Genomic DNA, 20355 nt, shown 5'->3' with positions numbered 1-20355 from the left:
CACAAAGCTAAACAAAGAAAAAGACCCGGTAGTATAGCAGAGGTAGAATGCTTTAGGTTCTGCCCTACAATCCCTAGTACCAAAAGAAATTGGTTCCACCTCCTCCATGGGAGCACACCAAGACACCAAATTCCCCATGGAGGAGGAAAAGGTCACAATGCATGGACATGAGTAACCACAAGGGGAGGCTACAGTCGGAAATGTGTCCGACTGCATTACATCAATAAGCACTGCGAGCCTGCTCCACACAACGCACACCACCCTAACGAGAGCAGTAGGAAAAAGGGCTGGGGGTATACTCAGAGGTAGAATGTCCTCACATTCAATCCCTACCACCACCACCAGAAAAACCAGCTAAAGCAAGAGTCCAGAATGATTCCAGACACAAGGCTTTTGCTGTCTTCTATTTGTGTTGTCAGGATGCACGACCCTAGTCAAGTGACCACACGCAAAAGTATTGCAAACTAGGTGGGTCTGTGCCTGTCATCCCAGGCTGACACGGGAGGGCCAGAGGGCGCAGGCCAGCCTCAGTGCAGCGTGACTCACACAGGCTCGCAAGACCCTGTTCCAAAATAAAAAGTGAAAGCCAGATGGTGGGTGGTGCATGCTTGTAATCCCAGCACTTGGAAGGCTGAGACAGGATCGCAGGTTCAAGGACAGACTCAGTAAGTACCGAGATTTTCATTAACCAAGTGAGATCCTGTTTCAAAAATAAATGTAATGTAGGGCTGGGGGTATGCTCAGAGGTAGAATGCCCCTAGGCTCCATCCCAAGTATCATAAGAAATAAAAGGGAGCTGGGCATGGTGGGGCACGCTTGTAATCCTAGTACCTGGGAGGCTCTGACAGGAGGATCTCAGGTTCCAGGATAGCTTTAAAAGCAATTCAGAGATAGAAAGCGCCTTCATCCAATCCCCAGTACTATGAGAAATAAAGGGGCGGGGGGGGGGACAGAACACAAAGGTAGGATGTTTCTGAGTTCAACCCCACACGTGACCCCATTTTATTTTTGAACAGTGTTGCTGTATTGCTGAGAATGGCCTCAAAGCCACAGTCCCCCATGTCCTACCCACTGGGATTGCAGTAGTGAGCCCCCTGCCTATCTAGACATCCTTATTATAGCAATTTTTCCTTACTGAAGATATGACTTAGAATAATCCCCACGCTTGGAAGGCGGAGACAGGAGGATCGCACAGTAAGGAAAACTGTAAGCAAACAAAGAACTTTAGTCAAACTCCCCTTCCTCCTCCAGCTTTATTGGAATAGTTTAAAATTACATTTTTCTATTTTCTAGGACTTCAGTTGCTTTTTCCATCTGACGTTTAAAAACTGATTACAGCAAATGAAACAGTTGTCTAAGTGATATAGTATACAAAAATAACATCTTGATTTCTGCGAAAACGCAATTCTCTGCAATTCCTGAATAGCTCCGAAATTAGGTGAACTCTGAGCATTGATGTTTACCTCTGGGTTTTGGATTTAGTCTTTGAAGAAAAAATGTGTTCTACCCTTTGCCTTCACCATGTGTACGTCCATACGGACGTGAAGCTGTTCTAGTCTAGGCTTAGCCCCAACTCTCTCCTGCAGCCATTACCATGTATCTGTGTATTTACTTCTCTCCCACTGAACTGTATGTTCTATGAGGGCCGGATACAGATGTCACTCGATGTTATTTAATAGCTACTGAGGTCAGGCGATCCAAGGCCATCATTATGCTACAATTAAAGTTATTTGCGGAAGTTCACTGACACTTCCAGAATTGGTTTTACCTCCTACCTGGGAACATATTCAAGACCCCAGAACGGGTTACTGGTCTCACTCGACTTCCCATTCAATCCCTATTCACCAGCGGCGTGGAAAGGGGTTCTTTAACAAAGCATTATACATAACACCTCTACCAAACTAAACAGAAACTTTTTTTTGTAGTTAAATGCAGAAAGTCGGTTTTTTTTCCACCCCTTTCCTCCTTTTACACGGCAAGTAAAGCTCACTGGCCTGGGAGTAGCCTCGTCTGCCAACCTTGGGCCAGTGAAGAGGATTCCGAGAAAATAATACAACCATCAATCAGAAAAAGGAGGGGCGACAAAGGAAAAGAATTAGGCTGTGGCCTCAATCGTGCATTCCCGGGCCAGGTGCCCCGACTCGCCACAGCGGTAACAGTTGACTTCACTCGTCTTGCTGCAATTGATGGCTACGTGACCAGTTTCGCCACACCTACGAAGGAAATTAAAATAGTGTCAAAACAATGCTCTGAGCCAGGCCTGGCAACACAAGCCTCTAATCCAGTACGTGGGAGGCCAAAACGGGAGGACAGCCATATACAACTTGGTGAGATCCTGTTTCAACGTTAAAAGATAAACATAGGGTTGGAGGAAAGCTCACAGGTAGAATCTCCCTGGGTTTGATCTCTAGTTAAACTAAATAAAACTAAGATGGGTGTGATGGCACACCCTTGTAATCCTAGCATTCAGGAGGCTGAGACAGGAGGATCGCGGTTGGTGGACAGCCTCAGCTACTTAAGTGAGGCCCTTTGCAACTCAGCGAAACCCTGCTTCAAAATAAAGAACGAGAAATAAACCGGGCGTGGTGGCGCACGCTTGTAATCCCTGCACTTGGGAGGTGGAGACAGGAGGACTGCGCAGGTTGGAAGCCAGCCGCATTGGCTTAAGACACCCGGTTTCCAAATAAAAATATAAAATAGGTCTGGGAGTGTAGCCCTGAGGTAGAAGGGTTTCCAGGAACCCCCGTACCACCAAAATAAATAAATAAAGTCAATTAAAAAAAAAAAAAGAATGAGAAATAGAGCTGGGGTGTCGCTCGGAGGTCTAATGCCTGGGTCCATCACCAGTGCGGGGTGGGGGGCGGCTGCTGGCTGTCCCGCTGCATCTTGGTCTCCTGTGCACACTCACCGGTAGCACTTGACTTTGGTGCAGTCTTTCTGGATGTGGCCGAACTCCCCGCAGGAGTAGCACTTCTGCTCATCGGCGTGGTCGCAGTCGCGCGCCAGGTGGCCCGGCTTGCCGCAGTTGTAGCAGCACTGCTCGCGCTCCCTCTTGGGCTCCTTGCAGTCCTTGGCGATGTGGCCGCCTCTGCCGCAGTTATAGCAGGCTTCAACAATAGGGAAAGAAGCAGACCAAGAATATAAAGCTTTGCCAAAGCGTCGTGCCCAGAAGGCATGGCAGCACATGCCTGAGTTCCACGGGAGGGGCGATGAGGACCATAGGTTTGAGCCCAGACTCAGCAGCCTGGCAAGACTTAGTGAGACTGATTTAAAAAAAAAAAAAAAAAAAAAAGCCGGGGAGCATTCGGAAGGCTGAGACCGGAGGATCACGGCTCGCAGACAGCCTCAGATACTTAGTGAGGCCCTCTACAACTCAGTGAGACCCGGTTCCAAAGTAAAGAATTTAAAAATAAGGCAGGGGATATAGCTCAGAGGTCGAATGCTCCTGGGTTCCACCCCCAGACCCGCGCTAAAAAAAAAAAAAAAAAAAAAAAAAAAAAAGCCGGGTGTGCTGGTGCACGCTTATAATCCCTGCGCTCAGGAGGCTGAGACACAAAGATCACGGAGGTTCAAAGCCAGCCTCAGCTGGCTTGAGACCCTGTTTCCAAATAAAATATAAAATAGGTCTGGGAGTGTAGCCCAGAGGCAGAAGGCCCCTGGGTTCCACCTCTAACACCACCAATTAAATTAATTAATTAATTAATTCTGGCTGGGGTGTAGCTAGCAGGTCTGGGAGTGTAGCCCAGAGGCAGAAGGCCCCTGGGTTCCACCTCTAACACCACCAATTAAATTAATTAATTAATTAATTCTGGCTGGGGTGTAGCTAGCAGGTACAACACGCCCCCAAGCAATTCCCAGAACCAAATATAACAAATAAAAAACAAATAAACAAGTAACCTGGGAGGCTGAGACAGGACTGCAGGCTTGAGGTCAGCCTCAGCCAACTCAGACTCTCATCAACCTAGCAACGCTCAAGTTTCAAACACACACACAAAAAAAACAAAAATAGAGCTGGGGAAGAGAATGCCCCTAGAGCCAACCCCTGCCTCACAAGTGGACGTCCTTCTCGGCGCTGCTGGGGCAATGCAGGCTCACTTCCTCCCGTTCTGCGCTGGGCCAGGAAGAGGGCGTGGCAGGTACTTACCATCCTCCTGAAGATCGCAGTCCTTGGCGAGATGACCAGACTCGCCACAGCGGTAACAGATGTCTGGAAGAGACGAGGAAACAAACTGGAAGCCTATTGAGGGAACAGAAAGAAGATGAATTCGACCAGCCTTGCCACTGACTCTACTGAAGGACTTGGACGTCTGTATTCGACAAGAATACCTCTATCCGAGGTGAAGCCCCCTCTGCCGCGGCTCCTCATCCCGCGGCCACGGCCCCCACCAGTGGGGCACTCGCGGGCCCAGTGTCCAGACCGTCCACACTTGAAGCACTCATTGCTGCTCATGGCTGCAGTCAGATCTGCAAAACACGGAGAGCAGCGTTACACCACTCAAAATCACTCCCAGCTCCTTCGAAAAATATCCACACAGCGAGCTGCAGTGCTCCACGCCTGTGAGCCCAGGACAAGGAGGAGACGGCTGAGGCTGGCTGCAACCATGATCTCGATCCTGATGCTCCTGTCTTAGCCTCCCAAATGCTCGGATTACAAACATGTGCCACCATGCCCAGCTTTACTTTGTATTTCTAAAGCTACACCAAATGATAGTTCCCGATAATCTCCCCTTCAAAAAGATCTATGTAAAAAACCCAGCTCTACCCAAAAACCTCTTCCTAAATATTTCTAGTCTGTGTCATAATTTAAGTTATGATACGGTTCTGCCAGGGATGTTGGCCCATACATGTAATCCCAGTACTTGGGAGACTGAGATAAATGGATCACAAGTTCAAGGATGGTCTCAGCAAATAGTGAAACTCACCAATCTAGTAAGACCTGTACCCAGATAAATAAAATCAGGCTGGAGGTAGCTTTGAGGTAGAATGCTCCTGCGTTTAACCCCCAGTATCAGAGATAGATTAGACAGATAGACAGGAATCCCAGCCATTTTTAGTAGCGCCCTCCTATAATCCCAGTACTTTGGGTGGGTGAGACAAAAGGATCACAAGATACAAGGCCAGCCCCAGCAAATTACTGAGATCCAGCTCATAAATTATAAGGACTCTGAGTTGCAGAGGGTCTCACTAAGTAGTAACTGAGGCTGAAGGCAAACCCAGATCCTCCTGTCTCAGCCTCCCAAATGCTGGGATTACAAGTGTGCACCACCATGACTGGCTTTCACTAAGTCTTAAAACGGGAAAAACTAACTTCATTAGCATGCCAAAAACCCATCAATACAACACATGCTTTTAATATTAAAGGCCTCTCCAGTAGACTGAGAGAACATGCTCTCTATGGCCAAGCTAATCAGGAAATTAGCAGGTCTAATGGGTTAGTTAGTGAATTAGCAGGATAACTGGTTCCTTGTCTCTTTCCCTTTTTTGTGTGTCTTGTGTGTATGGTCCTGGGGATGGAACCCAGGGGCCTTTACCTCTCGGCCACACCCCTGACCTATATTTTATATTTTATATCTTATTTTGAAACAAGGTCTCACTAAGTTGCTGAGAACCTAAGTAGCCGAGGCTGACTTTGAACTTGTGTCATCCTCCTGTCTCAGCCTCCCAAGTACTGGGATTACAAGTGTGCGCCACCACGCTCGGCTCTTTCCCTATTCTAAAGGCATGCTACTCGTCCTAGAAGACATCCCCATGCTAACATTCAGGCATGTACAATGCACAGAGCTAAGAGATGTTGGATGGGCACAGGGGCACACGCCCACAACCCCAGGATTTGGGAAGCTGAAAGGAGGATCACAGGTTCAAGGCCAGCCTCTGTATCTTAGTCACCTCCTTTTTCAAAATATATAGCTTGGAAGTAGAATGCGCCCTTGGGTTCAATCTCTAGCACCCCACCCCAAAAACACTTTCAGCTGGGCACAATGGTGTACAAATTGGGAGACTTAAGACAGGATTTCAGGTTTGAGGCCAGCCTAGGACAACTCAGCAGGACTTAGTTTCAAAATAAAAAATAACCTGGGTGTTCAAGGCCAGACTTCACATTGCGAGACCCTCCCCCAGATTAAAAAAAAAAGAGGGGTGTGAGGAATGTAGTTCAGTTGTAGAATGTCCCTGGGGTTCAATCCCAAGTATCACAAAAAATAAATTTCAGCTGGGTGTGGTGACCTGCACTTGTACCCGATTGGGGAGGCAGAAAACTGGAGGATCGCAGTTTGCGCACAGCCTCAGCTACTTAGTGAGGCCCTTTGCCTTTGCAACTCAGTGAGACCCTGCTTCCGAATAAAAAATAAAAAATAGGGTGTAGCTCAGAGGTAGAATGCCCCTGGGTTCCACCCCCAGCACCATAAAATAAAATATATGTCATTCCAATCCAAGGTAAAAAGAGCTGCGAATGAGGCACATGATTCTCACTCCATGTGGCCGCTCCAGGTGGACTTCCCTTCGATGTGCTCCCCAACCCTGTCCCTCCCTCTTCCACCTGCCACATCCGCCAAGGGTCAGCGCAAGTCTATTTAGGAATCTCAGCGCACAGCCCAGCTCGGGAAGTCTCCTTTCTACCAAGAGCCAGCAGACTTTGTTAGTATTTGCCTGAGAGCAGTTGCCTTATCATATTGCTTGAGGGCAGGGACCAAGTTATCGACCTGAGTCACCACAGCTGCCCTTTTAGTAGCAGGGCAATATATCTCAGTGTTTTTTCTTTGGGTTTTTTTTTTTTGTTGTTTTTTTTTTTTGCGGTACTGGGATGAAACCCAGGGTCTGGACCTCCTGAGCTACACTCCCATCCCTATTTTTTATTCTTTATTTTGAAACAGTCTCCCTGAGTTGTAAGGGGCCTAAGTAGCTGAGGCTGTCCTCGAACTGTGATCCTCCCGTCTCAGCCTCCTGAATGATGGGATCACACGCCCCACCACGCCTGGCCTCTGAAAGGTTTTAATAGCTAAGCTTACAGCATGAATCAGGCACTAATAAAATCTTACAGATGGGGGATGGTGGTGCTGATGCCTATTATCCCCGTACTTGGGAGGCTGAGATAGCAAGCTCAAAGTCTTTCTCAGCAACTTATAAGACAACACTCAGCTGGGTGCAATGACACCCATCTGTAATCCCAGCACTTGGGAGGTTGAGACCGGAGGATCATAGCCATGCGGCACCGTTAATTTTTTTTTTTTTTGCGGGTCTAGTGATGGAACCCAGGGGCATTTGACCTCCGAGCTACGTCCCCTGCCCTATTTTTTTTTTTTATTCTTTATTTTGAAACAGGGTCTCACTGAGTTGCAGAGGGCCTCACTAAGTAGCTGAGGCTGTCTGCAAACTGCGATCCTCCAGTCCTCAGCCTCCCGAATGCTGGGATTACAAGCGTGCGCCACCAGGCCTGGCTTAAGGTCTTTTTTTTTTAACGGAAGGCTGACCTCCATCCAATCTGCAATCCTCCTGTCTCCATCTCCCAGGACTGAGATTACAATTGTGTGCCGCCATGCCAGAATCCAACAGTTCCCCTGGAGCAACATCTGACAGGCCGAGATGAGAGTCCTGTGGCGAGGAGGCGGCCACGCGGCAGGCAGCCTCGGCATCAGTGGCCGGGCTGTCCACTCACTGCCAGGAGGCGAGGAAGCGGAATGGAGCCAACAGGTGGTTTGCTTTTTAACTCTCACTGATGTAAAAGTACGGCAAGCTTCTCGGCAGAGAGCACTTAGCCCACAGCCAAATCATTCCAACTAGTCCAGCGGTGTCCCCGCGCTTGTGAGCACCAGTCTGTACCTCCGCAAAGGGAAGGGCTGCGCATGCTTGTGACCCTCGTACTTGGAGAGCTGACACAGGACAAGCACGGGTTCAAAGTCAATCTCAGCAATGTAGTGAGCAATCAAAACTTTTTTTTTGGTGGTACTGACGGTTAAACCCATGGGCATCCTACCTGAGCCATATCCCAGGCCTATTTATTTATTTCTGCGGGTCTGGGGATGGAACCCAGGGGCACTCAACCACGAACTACACCCCCTGCCCTATTTTTTATTCTTTATTTGAAACAGGGTCTCACTAAGTTGTGGAGGGCCTCACTAAGTAGCTGAGGCCGTCTGCGAACCGCGATCCTCTGGTCTCAGCCTCCCAAATGCTGGGATGACAAGCTTGCGCCACGACATGCGGCTATTTATTTTTAAACAAGACCTCACCAAGATGCTGAGGCTGGTCATAAACCTGTGATTTTTGTGTTTTAGCCTAAGTACTCAGGTCACAAGTGTGTTCCACCCCACCCCCAAAGCCCCATATATTTTTTTGGGGGTACTGGGAATTGAAGCCAGAAGCATTCTACCTCTGAGCCACACCTCCAGTGCTAATTTTTGTGTGTGATACTGGGGATTTAACCCAGGAGCATTCTACCTCCAAAGTACACCCCCCCAGCCCTATTTTTTATTCTTTATTTGGAAACAGGGCCTCACTAAGTAGCTGAGGCTGTCCTGAACTGTGATCCTCCTGTTTCAGCCTCCCAAATGCGGGGATTACAAGTGTGCTCCACCATGCTGGGCTCCAGTCCTATCTTAATTTTATTTGGAAACAGGGTCTCACTACTTGTTGAGACTGTCCTCCAACCAGTGATTCTTCCGTTTCAGCCTCCCAGATACTGGGATTCCAGGAATGCACCACCATGCCCAGCTCTCCCATGTTCTTTTTCTTGTGTGTGATACTGGGGGTTGAAACCAGGGACATCCTACCTCGGAGCTACGCCCCCAGCCCTATTTTTTATTCTTTATTTTGAAGCAGGGTTTCACTCATTTGCTCACTAAGTAGCTGAGGCTGGCCACAAACCTGTGATTCTGTCTCAATCTCCCAAGTACTGGGATCAGAAGAGTGCACCACCATATCCAGTTTGTTCCATGTATGTTTTAAAAAAAGTTTTCAGTGATGGATGTGGTGGCAAACCTCTGAAATGCTGGAACTAGAGAGATTGAAATAGAAAAATAGCTTCCATGCCAACATCAGCAATTTATCCCGATCTTATTTGGTTTTTTTTTTTGGGGGGGGCGGTACAAGAGAGGCATTTTAACCTCTGGGCTATACCACCCCCAGTCCTATTTTTCTTTTTTTTCTTTTTTCTTTTTTTTTTTTGCGGGTCTGGGGATGGAACCCAGAGGCATTTGATCTCCAAGCTACACACCCTGCCCAATTTTTAATTCTTTATTTTGTTTTTTTGTTTGTTGGGGTTTTTTGGTGGTACTGGGGGTGGAACCCAGAGGGGTTCTACCTCTGGGCTATACTCCCAGACCTTTTTTTTTTTTTTAATATTTTATTTGGAAACAAGGTCTAATTTGCTGAAAGCCTCATTAGGTAGCTGAGACTAGCTTTGAACCCATGCTATCCTCCTGTCTCAACCTCCCAAGCGCAGGGATTACAAGCTGCGCCACTACGCCGGGCTTATTCTTTATTTTGAAACAGATTCTCACTAAATTGCAAAGGGCCCCTCAGTAAGCAGCTGAAGCTGGCCACTAACCTGTGGTCCTCCTGTCTCAGCCTACCAAGTACTGGGATAACAAGCATGCACCACCATGCCTAGCTCAGATTCCTTATTTTTAAACAGGATCTCGCTGGGTATGGTGGTGCACACTTTAATCCCAATACTGGGGAGCTGAGACAGAAGGATCACACAGGTTCGAAGTCAGCCTCAGCTACTTAGTGCGGCTCTCAGCAACTTAGTGAGACCCTGTTTCCAAATTAAATAGGTCTGAGGTAGAAAGCTCTTGGGTTCCATCTCCAGTACCCCCCCCCCAAAATCTCACTAAGCTGTTGAGAGCTTCACTAAGCTGCTGAGGCTGGATTCGAACCTGTGATCCCCCTGTGTCTCAGCTTCCCAGTACTAGGATTACAAGTGTTTGCCACCACTCCTGCTGCCAGATCCTATTTCAAAATAAAAAATAGAGCTGGGATCAGAGGTAGAATGCCCCTGGGTTCAATCTCCCTTATCACCACTAGGGAAAAAAAGCTCAAATCAAATGCTTACATTCAATTTATTCTGCTTTAGCAGCTGGGTAAACGTTTCTAATTTAAATTTAACACAGCCTGGGCGTGGTGGCGCATCGTGTAATCCCTGCGCTTGGGAGGCTGAGACAGGAGAATGGCATAGGTCTGAAGCCAGCCTCGGTTCCTTAGTGAGGCTCTCAGCAACTTAGTGAGACCCTGTTTCCAAATAAAGTATAAAATAAGTCTAGGAGTAAAGCCCGGAAGTAGAAAAGCCCCTGGGTTCCACCCCCAGTACCACCAAAAAAAAAAAAAAAAAAAAAAAAAAAAAAAAAAAAAAAAAAAAAAAAAAAAAACCTCAGCCTGGTGCAGCACTCCTACACACAAGCAACACTACAACACCAGTCCTTGAGGCCAGGACAGGAGGATCAGCCCCAGCAACTTGGTGAGACCATTTCAAAGCAAAAAAAAAAAAAAAAGAGCTGGAGTTTAACTTGGAGGTAGAATGCCCCTTGGTTCAATCTCGAATACCAAAAAAAAAAAAAAAAAAAAAAAAAAACAACCAAAACACAATTTAGGGCCACCCACGGTAGCACATACCTGTAGTACTTGGGAAGCCGAGACAAGAGGATTGAGGTTCAGTGCCAGACACAGCAACTTAGTGAAGATCTGGCTCCCCGCCCCCCAAAAAAAGAAAAGAAAACAAAAAAAGAAAAAAGAAAAGCTGGGTGTGAAGGCACGGGTTATAATCCTAGTACTTGGGAGGCTGTGACAGGAGGACCACAGGTTCAAGGCCAACCTCAGCTACTTAGTGAGGGTCTCTGCAACTAAGGGATACTATTTCAAAATAAAGAATAAAAAACACTCCTTTTTATTAAACATGCACCACCACGCCCGTTTTACTGCTTTTTTTTTTTCGTGGAATGTGAATTTAACCTAGAGACATTCTATCTCTGAGTAGACCCTTGTCCCTTTTTTAAAATTATGAAACAGGAATTCACTGTATTGGTGAGGGTGTGATTGTTCTCAGCCTCCCAAGTACCGGGACTCCTGGCCTGAGACACCACGCCCAGTGAGCTCCCTCTTGACCTTTCCCCTTCTGAATGAAGTACGGGATGATTGGCCAATCGTTTTTCTTTTCACCGGACACCCCCAAGACCAGATAGTCACTTCATTTTGGAAGTGCACGTCACAACAGAAACCTTACCCATAATAAAAATCAACGCCCAAACCCAAATGTGGGCAATTAGTTTGTTCTAAATATACTTCTATGCTATGAAGAACCTAGATGGAGCCTGGCCAATTAAACTTCACTTCTCCTTGGTAATTGTTACCCGTTTAATCCAAGAAACTATGACAAAAACTGCTGCTGCCCATCTTGGAGGCTCAACAAAGTTGCGCTCTCAAGTTACTGGCCTTTCCCCCCCTTTTTGTGGTATTGGGGATAGAGCACAGGGGCATTCTACCCCTGAGCAACACCTCCAGCCCTTTATTTTTAAATAGTCTCCCTTAAATAGGCACCGCAGTGCACGCTAATAATCTCAGTAGGTGGGAGGCTAAGATGGAAGGACTGCAGGTTTGTGGCCAATCTCAGATACTTACTGAGGGCCTCTGCAACTTTGAAACCCTGTTTAAAAATGAAGAATAATAAATGAGGCTAGGGAGGGGGGTAGCTCGGAGGTAAAATGCCCCACGGTTCAATCCTCAGTGCTACAAAAGAAAAAAAGAAACAGGGTCCCCCCCCTAAGTTGCTGAAACCGTCCAGTCTCAACCTCCAAAGTATGGGGGCAACCGGGCTTTTTTTTTAATTTTTATTTTTTTGCCTGTACTGGAGATCGAACCCTGGGACATCCTACATCGAGCTACACCTCCAGCCTCATTTTCAAAATTCTTTATTTGCGGAACTGGTGATTGAACCCAGGGGCGTCCTATCGCCGGGTGACACTCCTAGTCATTCATATATATATATATGCATTATTTTTGCGGGTTTAGGGATGGAACCCAGGGGCATTCGACCTCTGAGCTACACCCCCTGCCCTATTTTTTATTCTTTACTTTGAGAACGGGTCTGAGTTGTGGAGGGCCTCACTAAATAGCTGAGGCTGTCTATCCCCAAACCACGATCCTGTCTCAGCCTCCCGAATGCTGGGACTACAAATGTGCGCCACCACGCCCAGCTTCTTAGTCATATATATATATATATTTTAATCCTTTATTTTGAAACAGGGTCTAAGTGATGGAGGGTCTTGCTCAGCAGCTGAGGCTGGCCGCAAACCTGCGATCCTCGCGTCCCAGCCTCCCAAGCACTGGGATTCCGAGCCTGCGCCACCATGGACGGCTTCGAATGGGCTTCCTGAGGATCCTTGGGGCAAGTGGGGGGGGGGCTCCCATCACCGCCTGGTGAGAAGCAGACCAGCAACTTAAGGCCCCCCCCTTTTTTTTTTTGCGGGTCTGGGGATGGAACCCAGGGGCATCTGACCTCCGACCTACACCCCCTGCCCTATATATATATTTTTTTATTCTTTATTTCGAAACCGGGTCTCACTGAGTCGCAGAGGGCCTCGCTAAGTAGCCGAGGCCGTCCGCGAACCGCGATCCTCCGGTCTCAGCCTCCCGAATGCCGGGATGACAAGCGCGCGCCTCCACGCCCGGCCAACTTAAGGCCCTTAATAAAAATAAAAAACAATTAGGGCCCGCGGGCACCACCGAGGCCAGGGCCAGGACCCCGCCAGCCGAGCGCCTCGTGGGGCCGCGCGGGCCGGAAGCCTCGGCGCGGCACATGGCGGCGGCTCCCATCCCCCCGGCCGCCCCGGCGGCGCCCGCCCGGCCCAAGGGCACCGCGGCCGCCGAGCCGCCCCGGGCCCGCAGCCAGGACGCGGGCCGAGCCGCCGCCTGACGCAGCGGCGCAGGCCGAGGGGCCGCCATCGCCCGCCCGCCCGCCCTTCCGCCGCCCGCCCGCCCGGCCCTCCCGCCGCGGCGCCCGGGCCGCGGCCGCACCCTCGGCCTCACCTTCGGCGTCGCGGCGGGCCCGCAGCGGCGGAGACGCGGACGCAGGCCCCGGGGAGGCGGCTGGCCAGGTAGCGGCTGTTTATCTTCGGGGTCCCTGCCTGCGCCACACGCGGGTCTGCACACGGCACCGCTCACGCCGCTGCGCACGGCTCGCCTCCGCCTCGCCCGCGCGGCCAATCAGCGCGCGGGGCTCGGGCGGCCAATCAGAGCCGCCGCCGGGAGCGCCGCCCGGCGCAGGCGCAGTGCGTGGCGGGCCGCGGCCTGCGCGCGCCGCGGCCGCTCCGGCTCCCGTCCTGCCCCGCGCGCCGCCCTTCCCGCCAGAAGCGGGGCGGGGTCTCCCGGAGAGGCGGTGTCCTCCCCCAGCCCTGGGGGGGAGGGGGGTCCTCGGCCGTCTCGACACCTTTAAGTACGGGGATTGGAGCCAGGGGCAATCTGCTTCCGAGCTAACTCCCCCCCCCGAATTTTTTATTATAATTATTATTATTTATTTTTGCGATACTAGGGATGGAACCCAGGGGCATTCTACCCCCGAGCTACACCCCCTGCCCTATTTTTTATTCTTTATTTTGAAACCGGGTCTCACTGAGTTGCAGAGGGCCTCGCTAAGTAGCTGAGGCTGTCCACCGACCGCGATCCTCCGGTCTCAGCCTCCCGAATGCTGGGATGACAAGCCTGCGCCACCACCCCGGCTATTTATTTTCTTTTGAAACAGGCTCTCGCTAAACTGCTGAGTCTCGCTACGTGCCTTGGGCTGACCTCGAATCTGCAATCCTCTTTTTTTTTTTTTTTTTTTGGTGGTACTGGGGTTCCTGGAAGCCCTTCTACCTCCGGGCTACACTCCCACACCTATTTTTTTTACATTTTTTATTTTGGAAACAGGGTCTCCTAAGCCAGCGTGCGCGGCTGGCGGCTGGCTTCGAACCTGCGCGATCCTCCTGTCTCTGCCTCCCAAGCGCGGGGATTACAAGCCTGCGCCACCACTCCCGGCCTTTTTTTCCCTTTTTTGGTGCAGTACTGGGACTTGAACCCTAGGGCATTCTACCTCCAAGCTATGCCCCCCCCCCAAGCACTATTTTGGTTTTGTTTATTTTGTTCTTTTGCTCTTGGGATGCTGGGGATGGAACCCAGGGTCATTCTACCTCCCCCGGTCCTATTTTTTATTTTAATTCTTTATTTTGAAACATGGTCTCAGTGAGTTGCAAAAGGCCTCACTGAATAGCTGAGGCTGTCAGTGAACCGTGATCCTCCCGTCTCAGCTTCCCAAATGCTGGGATTACAAGTGTGCGCCACCATGCTCAGCTTTATCGATTTTTATATCTCCCCTCCCTAACCTAATCAAGTGGTAAATTGCTAAATCTCCAGTACCACAAAAACAAAGAAATGGGAATGTGATGTATTCTAAACAATCTATTTGGAGCTAAAGTTTCTTTCCTGGTATCTGGATTTCGGTAATGAGTATTTTTGGGGTGGGGGATACTGGGGATTGAACCCAGGAGTATCTACCTCTGAACTATAGTCCCCAGCCTCATTTTATATTTTATTTTGAAACAAGCTCTCGCTACGTTGTTGAGGGCCTCACTAAGTTGCTAAGGCTGACTTTGAACTTGCCATTCACCTTTCAGCCTGCCAAGTACTGAGTTGCAGGCCTGTGCCACCACACCCACAGTAACTATTATTAATACAGCCAGACTGGTCATAAAGTATTATGACTTTTCCCAAAGGTCTGTGATGGAATTTACAGCTTGCACTGCCTGGATATGTCCTTAGGTGCACCTGCTTGACTACAGATGTTTGAATACAAGAAGAGAAAGATAAAAAAGCCCATTCGCCAGGCAAGGTGGTGCATCTGTATAATCCCAACACGTGGGAGTTGGAAGCAGGAGGATTGCAAATTCAGTTCAAGTGCAGCCTGAGCCACTTGCTGAAATAATGTCTCAAAATAAAAAGGGCTGGGGTGTAGGTCAGTGGTAAAAAAGCAAAACTTAGTTTAATCCCCAGTACCAAACATACACAAAACTGTCTCGTTTAGTAGATAAGCCAAGTCAGGCATGGTAGCCTGGTACTTGGAAGGCTGAGACAGGAGGATAGTAGGTTCCAGGCCAGCCTTAGCTACTTGGAGAAAGCCTGTTACAAGGGGAAAAGAAGAAAAATAGGGCTGGGTGGGGATATAGCTCAGAGGAAGAATGCCCTTGGGTTCAATCCCCAGTACCACAATAAATAAAATAAGGGCTGCAGGTATAGCTCGAGAGGATAATATCTGTGAGTTCAATCTCCAGTACCAAAAAAGAAAATATTCATGTTTTCCATCAGTTACAATGCTCTGATTCATCATGAGTCAGGATTCCTTAAATTGAGTAACAGTTGAGTAACAATATCTGCCAGCTCTTCCTTTCTGATGAAATATATGCGTAGCTGCCTAACACATGCCTTAGATTCTGATGTTAAAATTGAGATCATAGAGCCGGGTGTGGTGGCACACGCTTGTAATCCCCGCGCTTGGGAGGCATGGACAGGAGGATCCTGCAGGTTCGAAGCCAGCCGCACTGGCTTAAGAGACCCTGTTTCCAAATAAAAATATAAAAAAAAAGGTCTGGGAGTGTAGCCCGGAGGTAGAAGGGTTTCCAGGAACCCCAGTACCACCAAGATAAAAAAAAAATTGAGATCATAGAGCCGGGCGTGGTGGCGCACGCTTGTAATCCCACCGCTTGGGAGACTGAGACAGGAGGATCGCGTAGGTTTGAAGCCAGCCTCAGCTACTTAGTGAGGTTCTCAACAACTGAGACCCTGTTTCCAAATAAAGTATAAAACAGGTCTGGGAGTGTAGCCTGGAGGTAGAAAAGCCCCTGAGTTCCACTCCCTGTAACACACACACACAAATGAGATCATAGATAAATCTTTTCTTCTGGATCTGGTAGCACAATCCTGGAATTTCAGCACTTGGGAGGCTGAAGAAGGATAGCAGGTTCAAGGCCAGCCTCAGCAACTTAGGGAGACCTTATTTCAAAGTAAAAAAGAAAGTGGAGGGGCTGGTCATGTAACTCAGAGATAGAAAGAATGCTTCTGGGTTCAATCACCAGTACCAAAAAATAGAAGGGCTAAGATAAGCCTGGTATGGTGCTGCATGCCTGAAATCCTACTACTTGGTAGGCTGAGACAAGAGGATCACAGGTTCGAGGCCAGCCTCAGCAGTTTTACAAGACTCAGCAACCTAGCAAGACCCCTGTTTCAAAACAAAAAAATAAGCTGGGCTTGGTGGCGCCCGCTTGTAATCCCAGCATTTGGGAGGCTGAGACAAGGATCGCAGTTTGCGGACAGCCTCAGCTACTTAGTGAGGCCCTCCGCAATTTAGACCCTGTTTCAAAATAAAGAATAAAAAACAGGGCAGGGGCTGTAGCTTGAAGGTCGAATGCCCTTGAGTTTCATCCCCAGATCCGCAAAAAAATAAATAAATAAAAAGGCCTGCGTGCCGGGCATGGTGGCGTATGCTTGTCATCCCCGCGCTTGGGAGGCAGAGACAGGAGGATCGCGCAGGTTCGAAGCCAGCCGCGCTGGCTTAAGAGACCCTGTTTCCAAATAAAAAAATACTAAATAGGTCTGAGAGTATAGCCTGAAGGTAGAAGGGCTTCCAGGAACCCCAGTACCACTAAAAAATAAAAAGGTTTGGGGTGTGGCGAGGAGGTAGAATACCCCTGGATTTAGCCGGGTGTGGTGGCGCAGGCTTGTAATCCCAGCGCTTGGGAGGCTGAGACAGGAGGGTCGCGTAGGTTCGAAGCCAGCCTCAGCTACTTAGCGAGGCTCTCAGCAACTTAGTGAGACCCTGTTTCCAAATAAAGTATAAAACAGGTCTGGGAGTGTAGCCCAGAGGTAGAAAAGCTGGGTTCCACCCCAGTACCACCACCAAAAAAAAAAAAAAAAAAAACCCCTGGATTTAACTCTCAGTTGAGAAAGAAGGATCCTGTTTCCAGGCCAGCCTCAGCAACTTAGGAAGGCCCCTTCTTAGTGAAACCCTGTTTCAAATCAAAATAAAAAGGGTTGGGGTATAGCTCAGAGGTAGAATGCCCACGGGTTAAATCCCCAGTATCACACACACACACACAAAAAAAAGAGAAATGTGGGGGGATCTAGGTTAAAGAAACAGCAGTCCCAGAGTCAGCACCACAAACACACAGGCACACACCAGCACCTTCCGCCTACCTGCCTCAGGACACACGCTACGAGCCCTTCGATTTTTCTTTAGCAAAGCCTGTGCCTAACCCAGTGAGACATTTGGGCTTATTGCGTTACAAAGCCGGTCCTGCTGCCAGCAGTTTGAGCAGCCCTGGAGAAACCGCTGACATCATGATGTCCTCCCTGGCACTGCCAACTCCCAGCCAGCAGTGAGTGTGGAATCCTGACTCACCCTCTGGCAAGCCACAGAATACCGATCACTCCAGTAGAGGCTTAGAAAGTGACTCTGGGAGAGAAAATGGCTTTGAGACAAGCCGAAGACAGTGTGATTTCAGGTAACAGTTTTTTTCTTCTCTCTCTCTCTCCTGGGATCAAGTATTCTCCATCCCAGCTAGACCCTTAGCCTTTTCAATTTTTATTTTGAAATAGGGTGTCATTTAAACCGGGCTTGGTGGCGCACGCTTGTAATCCTACCATTCAGCAGGCTGAGACCGGAGGATCGTGGTTCTCAGACAGCTCAGCTACTTAGTGAGGCCCGCCACAACTCAGTGAGACCCTGTTTCAAAATAAAGAATAAAAGGGCAGAGGGTGTAGCTTGGAGGTCAAATGCTCCTGGGTTCCATCACCAGACCCGCAAAAAAAAAAAAAAAAAAAAAGGAAGCCAGGCGTGGTGGCGCACGCTTGTAATCCCAGCATTTGGGAGGCTGAGACAGGAGGCTCACAGTTCGCGGACAGCCTCAGCTACTTAGGCCCCTTGCAACTCAGACCCTATTTCAAAATAAGGAATAAAAAATAGGGCAGGGGAGTGTCGCTCAGAGGTAGAATGCCCCTGGGTTCAATTCCTAGCACCACAAAAAGGAAAAGAAACAGGGTCTTTAGCCAGGCATGGTGACGCAAACTTGTAATTTCAGTATTTAGGAGGCTGAGACAAGAGGATTACAGAGTTAAGGCCAACCTCAGAAATTTATTAAGACTCAAAGCAACCTACAAAGACCCTGTTTCAAAATTGAAAATAACCAGCCAGAGTGAGGCATGGTGACACGTGCTTATAATCCCAGCATTCAGGACGCTGAGACTGGGGGATCTCGGTTCACGGACAACCTCAGCTATTTAGTGAGGCCCTTTGCAACTCACTGAGACCCTGTTTCAAAATAAAGAATAAAAAATTGGGCAGCGGGTGTAGCTCGGAGATCAAATGCCTCTGGGTTCCAGCCCCAGACCCTAAAAAAAAAAAAAAAAAATTAAAAAAAATATATATACATATATATATATATATATATATATATATATATATATATATATATGGGGCTGGGGGTGTAGCTCAAAGGTAGAATGCCCTGGGTTCCATCCTCAGTACACACACACACAAAAAAAAATAAAAGAATAATTTAAAAAAAAAGCCTAGTGTGGTGGTACCTTCTTGTAATCTCATTCCAGAGGCCGAGACCAGGGGATTGCAGTTCGCCGCAGCCTCAGCTACTTAGTGAGCCCATTTGCAACTTAGGGAGACCCTGTCTCAAAATAAAGAATAAAAAAATAGGGCAGGGGATGTAGCTCAGAGGTCAAATGCCCGTGGGTTCCATCCCCAGACCAGCAAATAAATAAATAAATAAATACTAAAATATAGGGCTGGGGGTGTAGCTCGGAGGTACAATACACCTGGGTTCTATCCCCGGTATTGCAAAAGAAAAAAAAAAATTTGCTGAGTCTGGCCTGGAACCTGCGCTCCTCCTATCTCAGGCTCCCACATACTTAGATTTCAGGGAGGCACCACCATACCCTGCTTCAGATCCTTCTAATCCAGCTTTGAGGATGACCTTGGCATGAGGCCAGATGATCCTGGCTCTGCTCTACCAAGCTGCCTTCAGTGCCCAGTCTGAGAATCAGGTCTTACTGCCCCACCCCACCACCACGCCACCCTGCTCTTCCTAGACCTCAGCTCTGAGTCAGCCGGGCTTGTCCTGGACTGTGTGTGTGTGTGTGTGTGTGTGTGTGTGTGTGTGTGTGTGTGTGTGTACGAGCACCTCTCCCGCTATACCCCCATTTGATGAGAATGTCTCCAAGTACTGGGATTCCAAGCGTGTGCCACCACACCTGGCAAGCCTCAGCATTTATCAAGATCCCTAGGAGAGCCTGTTTCAAAAGAAAAAGAAGAAATCTGGGCGTGGTGGCGCACACCTGTCATCCCAGTACTCAGCTACTTAGTGAGGCCTTCTGCAATTTAGTGAGACCCTGTTTCAAAATAAAGAATAGCCGGGTGTGGTGGCACACGCTTGCAATCCCCGCATTCTGGACGCAGAGACCAGAGGATCATGGTCCGCAGACAGCCTCAGTTACTTAGTGAGGCCCTTTGCAACTCAATGAGACCCTGTTTCAAAAAATAAAAAAGCCTAAGCCGGGCATGGTGGCCCATGCTTGTAATCCCCGCATTCGGGAGGCTGAGCCCTGAGGATCGCAGTTTGCGGACAGCCTCAGCTATTTAGCGAGGCCCTCTGCAACTAAGTGAGACCCGGTTTCAAAATAAAGAATAAAAAAAAATTGGGCAGGGGGTGTAGCTCGGAGGTCAAATGCCCCTGGGTTCCATCCCCAGACCCACAAAAATAAATAAATAAATAAATAAATAAATAGCCTAAAAAATAGGGCTGGGTGTGTAGCTTGGAGGTAGAATGCCCCTGGCTTCCATTCCCAGTACCAAAACATAATAAAAATAAAGCTGGCCTTGTAATCCCAGCATTTGGGAGGCTGAGACCAGGGGATCGCGGTTTGCAGACAGCCTCAGCTACTAAGTGAGGCCCTTTGCAACTCAGTGAGACCCTGTTTCAAAATAAAGAACAAAGCCGGACGTGGTGGTGCATGCTTGAAATTCCAGCTCTTGGGAGGCTGAGACAGGAGGATCACATGGGTTCGAAGCCAGCCTCAGCTACTTAGTGAGGCTCTCAGCAACTTAGTGAGACCCTGTTTCCAAAAAAAGTATAAAATAGGTCTGGGAGGATAGCCTGGATGTAGAAAGCCTCTGGGTTCCACCCCCAGTACCACCCCCCAAAAAAAAGAAAAAAGAAAGAAAGAAAAGAAAAATTGGGCTGGGGGCATAGCTCAGAGGTCAGATTTCCTTGGGTTCCATCCCCAGTACCACACACACACACAAAAAAAATAGTAAAATAATAAAATAGGGCT

General features: G+C 48.6%; 1 protein-coding gene across 1 annotated transcript; it reads right to left on the bottom strand.

The window, feature by feature from the left end:
- Nucleotides 1-2095: 2095 nt before the first annotated feature.
- Nucleotides 2096-13103, bottom strand: CNBP (CCHC-type zinc finger nucleic acid binding protein; the record flags this gene model as incomplete). Its single annotated transcript, XM_080718215.1, has 5 exons — nt 13015-13103; nt 4327-4464; nt 4145-4207; nt 2909-3107; nt 2096-2213 (listed from the first exon to the last, which is right to left on the bottom strand). The coding sequence occupies exons 2-5, from the start codon at nt 4448-4450 to the stop codon at nt 2096-2098; spliced, it is 504 nt and encodes a 167-aa protein (XP_080574341.1). The 5' UTR covers nt 4451-4464; nt 13015-13103.
- Nucleotides 13104-20355: the final 7252 nt, after the last annotated feature.

The sequence above is a fragment of the Muscardinus avellanarius genome, assembly GCF_963383645.1.
Source record: "Muscardinus avellanarius genome assembly, chromosome: 22".
NCBI classification, from domain to species: Eukaryota; Metazoa; Chordata; class Mammalia; order Rodentia; family Gliridae; genus Muscardinus; species Muscardinus avellanarius.
Note: the sequence above shows the minus strand (reverse complement) of the source record. Positions and strands in the feature narration are given on the sequence as shown.